The sequence below is a fragment of the Excalfactoria chinensis genome, chromosome Z (assembly GCF_039878825.1).
Source record: "Excalfactoria chinensis isolate bCotChi1 chromosome Z, bCotChi1.hap2, whole genome shotgun sequence".
NCBI lineage: Eukaryota > Metazoa > Chordata > Aves > Galliformes > Phasianidae > Excalfactoria > Excalfactoria chinensis.
Genome location: NC_092857.1, coordinates 27,038,878 through 27,051,476, shown reverse-complemented (window position 1 = coordinate 27,051,476; position 12,599 = coordinate 27,038,878). Strand labels below are relative to the sequence as shown.

The following is a 12,599-nucleotide window of genomic DNA, read 5'->3' as shown; positions in this document are numbered from 1 at the left end:
AGTTTTTTATAACCATGTATATCTGGGTTATAGTATAATTTAGGGTAGTTCATTATAGTTTACTTGAAGAATAAGGTGATTGTGTATTTTCCCTGTATTCACTGGTAGAGAATTAAAGGAGTGCTGATTTGTTGCACAGTTCTTCTGTGTTCACTGAACAGGGCTCTTGCCTTAGATGTCTGTAGTTTTTACTTCTCTAACCTCAGGAATGTCTTAACCCTGTCTGTATTGGAAATTGTATAAAAAAGAGTTGATCTCCCATGCTATGGGAGGGAGAAAAGAGTTGAGAAAAGCTACTGTTATTCAAGTTAAGGTGTCTCTTGTCCACTTCTCTTCTGAACTGAAACCCCAGTGGGATGTGAAGCCTGCTGGAAATGGCATTGTGGAGGCATAAGTAATTGTGACTAAGTTAAATCATATTAGTGGGTGAATAAAAGGTCATACAGAAATAATGTAGGCTGACATTTCCTAGTTTTATAATACTTCCGTTGTAGCAAAGAAGGTTTTGTTTGTTTGTTTGTTTGTTTTTAATATAGTTCTGATATGTGTGTATTTGTATACAAATTGGTTTTCCTTGTTTAGTAATATTGTATAATTTTGATAAAAGCCAAGAAGTTTTTAAAATAACTGTTGGGACACCACTGTTAATTCTTCAAGGTGGTAGTCATAATAGTTAACAGCCTTCGTGAAGTTGCAACTGTTGGGGAGAAGACCTCTTTAGAAGTATCTGTATCATTATTTTACATGGACTTGTTGTAGTTTGGGTAACAATTTATTTTGAAGGGAAACTATTTCGATTGAGCGTATTCTTAACGTGACTGGAGAAGTGTGAAACTGGACAAAACGTTTTCTGGTTTATCTTCCATCTGTTCATTGCACTCTAGCATTATTGATTCCTGTGTGTTTGTTATGGCATGTGTATTATTTGCAAGGCAGCCTTTTAAAAGAAGCACGGTGATGGAAAAGTTGGTTGGAAGGAAGCTCTGCAGGTCACATAGTTTGGCTCCTTGTTTGAAGCAGTTATCTTAAAAATACCAGGTCATGTTGGCTGTGACTTTGTCTAGCTATTTCTTGAAGACCTCTAAAGATAGAAGTATATTGAGCCACCCCATCCCCCTGTGAGAATGTTTCTACTGAAATGATTGCACACTCACTGGCACAGGCTGCCCAGAGGTTGTGGATTCTCCTCCTTGGAGATGTTGAGATGTCTGAATGCGGAACTGGGCACCATGCTCTCATGTTTCTGCTTGAAAAGGTCTTCAAACAGATGGACCTGCAAGTCCCTGCCAACTTCAGTCCTTCTGTGATTCTATCATTGTTTCTCTGGTCTATGCATAGAATTACTGCTAAATTGTTTCTAAATCATAGCTGGTAAAAGCAGGAGACAGAGCTGGGAAGTAAGCAGTTCATGTTGAATCACTATAGGTAACTTAAGAAGTATATCAACTTCTTCATTAGATTTTTTTTTCCTTATTTCTCAGATTTGTTTTTCTAGCAGTGATTGCTTTCAGCAATTGAATATATTCGTACATTGAGCATGCTCTGAAAGGTACGGTGTGATATTACTCCAAAAACATCTGTCCTCTCTCAGTAGCATTAGTTCATTTTTTAAAGTGAGTAATTTAAACTATTTTGAACAGTCTCTTTAGCTAGGATCATAGGCAAAGGAGCTCTAGCAGGTGACACTGGAGTAGCCTGAGAAATTACTACTCACAGTAGTAATCTGTTCAAGCCTTTACTGATTTTACTGTCCATACAGAATCTATGCCCACCACAGCCTGGCAGTTCAAGTAAGCCACTATGCTCTGCGGTGGCATGACTTCAGTATTAGTGTGACCATTTTTGTACATGACAGGACCAATATGAAGTAGCTGGTAGAGGCAGACATATCATCACTGCTGTCATTGCAAAACGTACTTGCTCATCAGTTCCTTTGTAACTTGGTGACTGAAGAATGCTTTTTTTTTTTTTTTTTCTTTTTTTGAAGACCAGGGATTACTTTTTTTTCTTAAAAAAAAAAAAAAAAAAAAAAAAAAAAAAGAGGGTATCATTATTGCTGCAATAGCTTCTTTCTTTCAAATTTAAAACTGTTATTTTATAGGTATATTATTAAAGTAGACAACAACTTTCCCAATGTTGGTTTGTTATATCTAATAGTTTTCTTCCACAGTACAAATATTTGTTTTGTTTGTTTTGCGGTGCTGGACCATAGGACGTCTGGTGTTTATAGTCTCCAAATGGTGGAGACTATGGTTCTGTGCAGTACAAATATGTTATTAATTCATAGAATCATGTCAGCTTGTTAAATAGTTATGTACATATATTTTATTAGACACACTTTTATGACTCATTTGTCAGTCTTTATTTAGTAAAAAGAAAGAAAATAATTAATTTTTTTTTTAATGGAAAAAAAAAAAATTAACCCTTATTACCTGATTACATTACAGGTAAGGGGTAATCTTCAATATATTTCTAATAAAATTTTCAATTCTTCTTGCTTTATTTGCTACCCCCAATCTTTTCCATTTCAGATATTTCTGCAAATAAGAAATATTTACTTGGTCTTTTGGTATTTAATTATAAATCTTCCCAATTATGTTTCCCCTTTTTTGGAAGACATATTTCTGTTATCTCTTGCTTTTTCTAAGTATACTGCATCACATAATACCTCATACTGAAAATATTCAAATAAATATTCATTACAAAATGATCTGTTGAAAATATTCAAAACTAAATGATTCTTTTTAAGCATTCAGAACTATCTTTCTATAAAGAAAGATAATGTAGGACTGTGTGGCAGCCTCATGCTTTTATCCCTTCATGCTCTTGCCAGGTCAGATTCTTTTACAGCATTAAGTAACCACCGTATGTCCAGACTTCTTTTTCAGTGTTTGTCAAGAAAACTTGTATTAGATATCTGTTTTAATTCATTTAATGAACAGCACTGTTTTCAGTCACACCAGATATGTTTTCACTGCATCAGAATCCTTAAAACATGTACTAAAAATGTTGGCATCTTGGATTTTTTTCGTGTTGTCAAAATGTGTAGGTCATTGTTTTAATAAAGACACACGTATACCCTTGTTACTTTTCTCTAATGTTAAGTCTTTGAGTGTTGTCTTTTGGTAGTTGAGGGCTCTTTAAATTTTCATGCATTTTCATTAAGTGGCTATTCAAGTCTAGGTTTATAGCAGCAGTCCATCCAGCCCTGTACCCTCCCCTAGAGCTATTCTGTGTCAGATTCAGCTGCAGTGTTTTGGAAACGTCATAGTGTAGTAAATTGAAAATACGATTTTGTCTGTTTGTCTGTTCCCATTATTTTGGTTAATGATTGATAGAAGCATCTTGAGATATGATTAGTATCTCAATATATTCTGTTTAAATTGCCTCTACATCTGCATAGGTCACTCTGAAAGTAATGCCTCCTATTTATTTTCATGGGAACCACGACAGATAGAAAGAGCACAGTAATTCAGTAGAGCAAATTCTCAGCTACAAAGTGCTGTTTTTCAACAGTCATCACCATTACCTGTGCATTTTCACCAGCAGTGAGCAAGAGCCTGCATACCAGGCTTATAAAAACTGGCCCCAGTCTTAGCAACAATGACACCACAGCACCTTTGAAACAGTGACCCACTTTTTCAAAGGTGCTGTGGTGTCATTGTTGCTAAAAAAATATTGTCCATGTAATTCATCCTTCATCAGACAAACAGATGGAAGTCAGAAGGCATCAAATCTGAACTAGTCAGATCAAATCATCAAATATGAACTAGTCAGAAGGCATCAAATCTGGACTATGTATGTGGTGTGGTAAGATGTTCTAGCCAAGACTGGCACTGTGCTTCATTGTATGGGGCCTGGAGTTAGTTACTGTGTTGCATAACACAGTAGTGTTAGTTACATGTGTTGATCTTCTTCTCTAGTAGTTCAAGCCTTTAGCTTAGTCAGGGTTGTAATGCAGTAGTCAGAGTTGGTTTGTCCAAGTTCCAGGATATCCAGAAGGATCATCACTTCCCTATCCCAAAAGAGTGCACATCACTACCCATACGTGGCCATGTCCTGAACATTTTTTTTGTTGGGGAATGTAGATGTTGTCACTCCATGGTTGGCTGTTTTGAGTCCAGCTCATGGTAGTGACATCACATCTCATCACCAGTTATGATGCAATCCACAAAACTACCACCTTCAGCCTCATATTGGTTGTAGTAGGACCTGGCAGACTTGCATATGATGTTATTTCTGTTCCCATGTGAGTATTCATGGGACCCACCTGGCACAAACTTTGTAATATTCAAATGTTGTCACTATTGTTTCCAATGTGCTGAAGCTGATACTGAGCTCTGTGTAGTTCTCTGGTCATAAGCTGCTGATTTGTACAGGTGAGTTGATCAAGATGCTCTTCTTTTGGTGGTGTGACAGCTATGTATGGCTGTCAAGAATGTGGGTTGCTTTTCATGCCTCAGCTGCCACCACTGAAACACACCACTTACCACCTCACTGTGCTCACATTCAGTGTTCAATTTCCATAAACATTCATCAAATGTCAGTGAAAGTCCATGGGTGCTATTTGATCCACATGGAAAACACACAATTGCTTTACATGTATTTCCATGTTACACCATTTTGCCTGAGTTCCTCTCTGCTGCCACCTGTTGTACAGCAATAATGTAGCAGAATATTGGTATTCGGAGCCGTACCACTGACAAAAACCTGAGTTGTGAGCCAACATAATAAAAGAGGAGGCATTACTGTTGGAGTTGCTTTCATATAATAGCATGTGTGTATTTGCACATACATTGTATTAGGAAAAAGAAACAATTCCTGACAATATTTTTGTAATTAAAAAATTAGTGTTCTTTTGTTACGCCAGGTAACATGTGATGATTGTCTCTAACAATCCAGCATAATGTTGTGTGACTCCTTAGGTTTTGAGATAGTGTTTAGGACTCTGGAATGTGAGCACCACCGTAGTGGTGGTTTTAGTCTAAATGAACTTGTCAGAAGTGGACTTATTGCAGTCTACCATGTGAATGTAGGAATAACCTCATAAGGAACTCAATTATATGAAGCATACATAAATCTGGGTGATGGAACTACTTGATGTGAGAAGTGTTCATGATCTATTAATCCTAATAGTTCAGGCATTACACCACTTGTCTTGCCTTCAAGAAAGTTAATTGCTACATCTACATTACAATATAGCACAATTGTGTGGTGAGGGCATGAGGTTTTCTTCTAAAATGTTAGGCTTTACCAGTGGCAGAATAATGCCATGAGTATTCTGATTTCACTGATAACTTCAGTATGTCCATTTGGCAGTTTCTAGATGTTGAGATGTTGTTTGTGCTTTGAGGGTATTTTTTACTGTAACACATGGATGTCCCAGACCCTAATGTGTGATTCACTTTGCAGTGTCAGAGAACATGCCTTGCAGGTAAGATACTATGTTTCTTAAGTTTGTGACGTAAGTTCTGGATTTTGCTCCTTCCAGAACAGTGATGTGAATGTTTCTTCTATGACTTAAATTTCTTGCAGTGTTCTCTTAATTTTTAGGTGGCATATTATGATCATTGTAATGGATTTGTTCTATTTTCTATTTTCTTTCTTTTTCTTTTTTTTTTCTTTCTTTTTTTTCTTTTTTTGCAAAAGAACTGCCCCACAGATACTTGTAGTTTAATGTTTGCTTTTGCTGCGTCTAGTTCTGATTCATTGTGTTTACGTGACGCACTCGTCAGCCATCTGTTAGTTACAGTTTAACTTTAAAGTCTGTATGTAATTTAGTTTTATTAATGAAGTACAACAAACAGCATTATGAAGCTTTTCTCTTTCAATCTTACAAGGAAAAAAATCGGTCTCTAAAAAAGCAATCACAAAGAAGAGGAAAGGTGTCACAAAGTCTGCCATACCAGAATTTCAGGTAAATGATTTTAATTCTTGTTCTAAGTTCTTGAAACCTGAATGCCTGTAAAGTAAGTCCCACGTTGTCTGATATAGATCTTGGAAATCGTAGTCAAGAGATGAATTTTCCTTTTCTAGATTAAAAGGCTTACTTTGAGAAGTGTTTTTAAACACACACTTTATTTTCTTGGTAGAGAATGTTTTAGCGTTTTTTATTATTTGCATCTTAACATAGTATATAAAAAGTACATGGTACTTTTTAATATCCTATGTAAATATGACGCAGTAGCAAATCTGGAGAACAGAAGCTATTGATGTAATTTATGAGATATAATCTAGGATAAAATTACTGCTGTTTTTACTGGTATGATTTGATGTGGTTTAATGATGTTTCACTGTGATCCTTGAATTGAAATCTAGCTTAATTTTACTCAGGGACTTGGAAAAAATCTGTACCTTCATGTCTTTGTCTTGTCTGTAACTTTTACCTCTTATCTGCACATGAACTTTAGACCAGAGAGCACTAAGAAGAGAGTGCTAATTATAACAATGTGTTTTTTATGGTGCTGTAACCCAAGTATGAAAGTGTTTTAAGTTGTAAGTCACAATTTATATATCCATACCTATTTGAATTAAACTTCTCTTTTGGTGGCATCTTTTTAGAAAAACTTATTAGAAAAACAACAACTGTTCTGCAGCTAGTGTCTAAAAAAGTGTATTTTTCTCAATGGATTCCTTGCATGCCATAAATATATGTAGTTTAGTTAGAAGTAGTCTGTCTAAAATGTTACCTAAAGCTTAGCCTAATTTTGTATCTAACCAAATTAAACTATATATCTATTTAAATGCTAAATTAACATTTTAATGCTTACCTATGTAAAATGTTAATTAAAGTTGAAATGTAACTGAGTAATTTCAGCTCTTTTGATCAAAACCAGGATTTAGATCTGTTTTGGGTGAAGGTAAGATGTATCAGTATGATCAGTTTAATCTTTTTAGGGAACTTTTAAACTATTTATCTGTTTGTTTCAGGAGGATAGATAGTGCTGGTATGACTGCGTTTCAAATATTTTCATATCTTATACAATATTTGCAGATGTAAAACTTCTAAGCAGTGTAAAACATATGTCTTGGTATTCTTTTCCACACACATGTATAGCCAGGTATCACAAATTCACATAACTATCAGTACCTCATGAGTTTGTAAGTTCTGTACTTTTCCTTTTGAAAGAAATTTTCATTTCCAAGTTTATAGCTACTGTTCCCTGTTAGTGTTAAAAAAAAAAAAAAAAAAAAAAAAAAAAAAGGACAATAATTATAGTTCTGTACTAAAGGTTACTAAATTATTGGTTCTCTCCCCCACCCATGTCTACTAGTGTCTTGTTCCAGGTGCTTTCTCTTGTTCTTTCCTTCTTTTTCCATATGCATTTACACGTGTAGCTATGTAGACTTACTTGTACCATAACCAGAGAAAGAACACATATTGTAAGGAGCTGGGCTACTGTTTAGGCTTTTCTGTAACTGTGTGTAACAGATCTAACTTTCATCAGCTGTGGTCTGTAACAAATACAGACCTCAAATGGGGAATATCTGGATATTTTCCACTTTGAAATGGTTTCAATAAAAGAACAGTTTAATGAGAAGTTAAAGTATAACTTAAAATCATTATGCAGACAACCTGAAGTTGGGAACAAAACCGCACTGAAGTGCATTATGTTTAAAAAGGTTGACTGAAGCTCCAGCTGGTTCAAGAGGACCAAGGAGGGGGCATCCATAATCCAGGGGTGTACACAAGGTGTGTATTTACAAACAGATTTACAGATTGCACTTGTAAAATAAAGATTAAAGTTTGTTTGTAAATTCTGAGAGATCGCAGCAGAGTGCCGAGTTAGAATGGTACTTGTCTTTCCTTGCAAAAAATCTGGAGATAATTTTTATTCCTGCCATTCCTCCTTGGAGTTCTTGAAACCAATGAGGATCTCTGAGAGACTACTAAGATCTGAGATTGTATCCAGTGGGAGAGGTTCAACAGTGAATTTGAAAATGTACTGGAAAACATCTGGAAAACATATACTGGAAAACATATCTGAATTTTCCTTTATGTTCAACTGGAAAACAGAATGCTTACTTTCTGTGAAATTTCAGTCCTGTGCCTGATCTGAAAATGTCAAAGTGAGCATTTAATGTACAGGGCATATACATTAATGGAAATACTAGCACTCTGGAAAGTTAAGGTACTGTGTAGTACTTAAAGAGAATAGGGGCTAACTTTTCACTACCTTCAAGTAATAAGCATGTTTTTTCTCTTAAGATTCTTTTTCTCATGATAGATAATTAGAAACCATGTTCTCCAGGAGGAGTATAGGAAGATTAGACTGTAACATTAATATGTTTCTTGTTGCGTTCACATAACTCACCTGTAAAAACATAGAAACCAATTCAGAAACCAGTCAGTGTTCCTTGATGGAAGTTGAAGTGCTGCGTTCTGGCAGTTAACAACGATGAGCTAAGAACGATGAAACATTTGAGTGTCATTATGAGAAACAACTGCTGTACTTCATATCAAGATGATCATAAAAAAAAAAAAAAAATCCTTCATTTTGTTTACTGACAGTAGATGTCATGCAAAAGAAAAAAGAGTTTAAAATCATGCATAAAATAATGGTAAAATAAATAATACTTTAAAATGATTGTTTTTTATTTCTCAGTATATTGCAAAGTAAATAAAGTCATAAGCTAAGTTTGCTGAAGTGAGAAGGTAAGTAAAGACTGAAACTGTTACTAATTGAATGTAATTTTAGAAGTTTGTGAGAATTTCACTGATGATCAGTTATGCCAAACTACTTACCCTTGCAGCTTTAGATCCCTTCTGCTTTTGTGTAAAAAGTACATTCTACACTTAAATTACTGTTCATTTTTAAAGCACTGCATCTGTTCTGTAATAAATGTTGGATGAATGAGAGAAATTTCAGAAATAACTTCTTCCCAATAAATGTATAGGTGTTATTATCTGTCTTTAAATCCTGCTTTTTATAACAAAATAGATTTCTTCTTGAATGTTTTTGTGATGGTTTTCAATATGTTATCAGAGTGTTCCAGATATTAAACTCATTTTGACAACAAATCCTCTAAGCTGAGCTTCTGCTGCCTTCACTGTCTTACCAGCAGATAATTGGTACATGAGTATTAGACTTAGCAGTGCATCTCTGCTGGTGTCAAATTGGAATTTGATTACCCTGTCAGCACCATCCCCAAAGCAACTTACTTTTTTTTTTTTAATGTTTGCTTTGTTTTCCTCTTGATGCGCACTCACTGACAATTTGGCAGGTTAGATTCTAGTGTCTTAAGTGGACAGGACTAGAGACTGTGGAAAGTGTGGCAACACATAACACCTGATGACCCGTAGGGGCTCTATTGTAAAGATACCGTTGGTATTTTCAAGACAGCATTCAATTAATAATAGTGAAATCATCCTTCTTAAAAATTTTTGCCTTACTATATATACATTTCCAGAGAGAAGTTCACAAACTTTTAGCAAGTTGAATATAGAGTTGGATGGATAGTATCTTCCTTTGGTTCATAGTTCTGCTTTGTCTTTGGTCATTGACTCAATGGTAGAACACAAAAGGCAATGATGCAATTTAAAAAATGAATTCCGATGAAGTGGATTATAACTGTGTAAGGGAATTTTCTATTCATGCCTTTCTTGACTTTTATCAAGGGCCTAGTGTGACAAACTTGCAAATTGTTGTATAAATATGATGTATCATAGATTTGCTTGCAGGCCAGGTAGGAGGAGAAAAGAATTTTTTTTTCTTTCCGGGTGCAGTTACTTACTTGGAACTTCCTTCCATGAGGGACATGTCTGTTCTATGTTATAATAATGAAAGAACTTGACATGCTTTTCTAAATAAATTTGTTCCAAAACTAGAAATTATAGAATTTAATATGTAATTGCAGTTAAGGTGTACTGTTTTGAATCACTAGTAAGGGGGTAATAATTGTATCATAATAGCATATTGGTGGTTTTTTTTCCTACTTGGATTTGACTTTTCTTATTTCAGAATTTTTTTTATATTCTAACGAGAACATTTCTACATGAAGATGTTCAGAAATAAGCAAGTCTTAACTTAGAGTGACCTGAATGAATGTAACAGCTTAGTAATTTCCAGTTTAGTAAGTGTGTAATTGCTGTAAGTGACAGTAAGCCAAAACTTAAAGATCTTTATTGTTTCTTTGAAAAATTGTTCAAGTAAATAACAGCCATTTTGTTCAAGGAAGGATATAAAAAGCTGTTTGCTAAGGACACAAATAAGAAGAAATTCCAATGTACTAGATACACTGCTTCTACTGAAATGAGGTAGATTTTATGCATGTGGCTAGGTTATCTTTCAGGAATACTGCATGTAAATATATGAGGTTCTGTTCAGGCGAAAGTTGTAACAGGAGCAGTAATGTTACAACAATGGCATATTGCAAAGCTAGGTCTTTGTTTGGTACTGAAGCCTGTTCCAGCTCATTGCTATACTTGAGACAAATTTGATAACTTGTGTCATTCACTGCAGCTTGGAGGAAAACCTACACTGTGAAAAGGAAGCTCATATACAAAGATATATGGTTTGTATCTGAAGTGCTTTCATTTCAATAAGACCTTTTTATATTAAAAAAATAAAAATAATACTCTTAAGAAAATAAAAACAAAATGGTTGGCACTGAGTAATAGCACAAGCTTTTAGATTTTATTTAACTTCACTGTGTATTTTTCAAGTCCCACATTACCAAGTGTTTGTGTTCATTTTTTTTATTTTTATTTTTTAGCTTATTTGCACTAATCTTGATGAACTCAGGGAATTAATCACAAAGATTGAGAATGAACTCAAAGATCTGGAGGACATTAAAAAGAAATCGGTATGTGACATAAAAAATTTTCTCTTGTATGAATATAAAACTGTACCAGTTATTTGCTGAGGGCTGTCAGCTGAAGATTTTTCTGCCTTTTCATTGGTTGCATGAAGCCTCGTGTTTGGTACCTGAAGACTATAATCTTAATCTTTCCTGTATGCATTGTTCTGTTCACAATGTTCTTATAAGGAAATTCATTAACTATCGTTAACACTTCTCACTGCCAGAAAAAAAAACCACAAGCAGTAGTGATACCTTAGAAGAAGCAGTCTATTGCTATTAAATGTGAGCCCTCTTCCCTTAAGACAAACTCTTACTGGCAAGTAATTGCAAGGCAGAGTTCTAGTATCTATCATATCTGATCTTCTTGAGACCCCTAAGGCACATGTTAGGATTCCTAACCCCATTTATTTTTTGAATAAGCTATTAAAATAGGCTTTGCTGAAGTGTTCCAGCAACTCAGAATTTTTCTTGCAATGAGAGGCCCAAAACTGGGCACAGTATTCAGGATGTATTCTCATCGGTGAGATGAAAAATCACTTCCACGGTACTGCTGAGCACAATATTCCTGATGCAGACTAGGATGCCATTTGCCTTTTTGGCCACCTGGGCACACTGCTACAGTCATGTTCAACCAGCTGTCAGCCAGCAACCTTGGGTCATTTTCTGCCAGGCAGCTTTCCAGCTACTCTTCCACAAACTGATGTTTAATCAGGAGAAGGGAATGCTCATTGTTCTCTACAACTACCTGAATAGAAGTTGCAGGGAAGAGGTCTCTTTTCTCAGGTGACAAGTGACCGGATGCAAGAAAGCATCCTCAAATCATTTTAGCAGAGGTTTACATTGAACATTAAGAAAAATTTCTTCATGGAGAGACTGGCAAGTCTCTGGAATTGGCTGCTTAGGGAGGTGGTGAAGTCAGTATCCCTGGAGGTAATTAAGAGATGCATGGATGTGGTTTTTAGGGATGTAGTTTAGTGGTGAACTTGATGGTGTTAGATTGACCTTTGGACTTTGTGGTCTTCTGAGGCTTTTCTAACATAAATGATTCTATGGTTCTGTGCTTTGTTTTGAAATAGGTTGAATAGGAGAGCATCTAATTATATGGCTCCCTACAGCCAATTCTTTCTAATACTGATTCTTTTTTTATTAAAAATTTGGGAGACATTTCTGTGACATTTCTATGGATAGTAGTGGTTAAAAATGTTGCTTTTTCTGTATCTTGGATGTCTTGTCACTAATTTGTGTGAATGTCTTTAGTCTGAATCAGAAGTAATTTATATTTTTAATTATTTGAGTATTGGAGAGATGGTAGAGGAGAGACAACGAAGGACGAACTTCAGTGCATTTCCGCATTGTAATAGCTGCTACAATATCTCAAGGAATAAAGATAGATGATACTTGAAGTTATAGTTGCTAAACTGCAAGTGGGTTTTAGTGTAGGGTTGTCTGGTGGTTATCAGAAGGACTATGTCAACAATAGAAGAAAAAGACAAAAATGAGAGTAACGCTAGCATACTAATAATCCTGTTCAAGATGAGACGTTTCCTACTAGTAAAACTATACCAACAGGACTTCTTCAAGGGTATACAAATGCTAAATATGTCATAATCGCTCTTTGAACTGAAATCTGATAATGTCATTATGTAAATAAGTTGTATGACTTCAGCAGGAATACTATGTTTAGTTCTAATCACACCATCTTAGAAAACCAACAAGCTCTTAAATACAGGGGTTAAGATACAACTCATTCAGTGGTCAGAAATCATGAGGTAAGGACAGTTTTTCTGTGTGCTCAC

The 12,599-nt window shown here is 35.2% G+C and overlaps 1 protein-coding gene across 3 annotated transcripts in view; it reads left to right on the top strand.

The window, feature by feature from the left end:
• The window catches only part of BRD10 (bromodomain containing 10), a 57,636-nt gene that overhangs the window by 18,746 nt on the left and 26,291 nt on the right, over window positions 1–12,599 (top strand). For 2 of the 3 annotated variants that reach the window (XM_072360249.1, XM_072360250.1), the window contains 2 exons: window positions 5,841–5,917; window positions 10,717–10,806. In XM_072360249.1, coding sequence (XP_072216350.1) covers window positions 5,841–5,917; window positions 10,717–10,806 — 167 coding nt within the window. The remainder of the gene's footprint in view (window positions 1–5,840; window positions 5,918–10,716; window positions 10,807–12,599) is intronic. The other variant, XM_072360251.1, reaches the window with a different exon arrangement.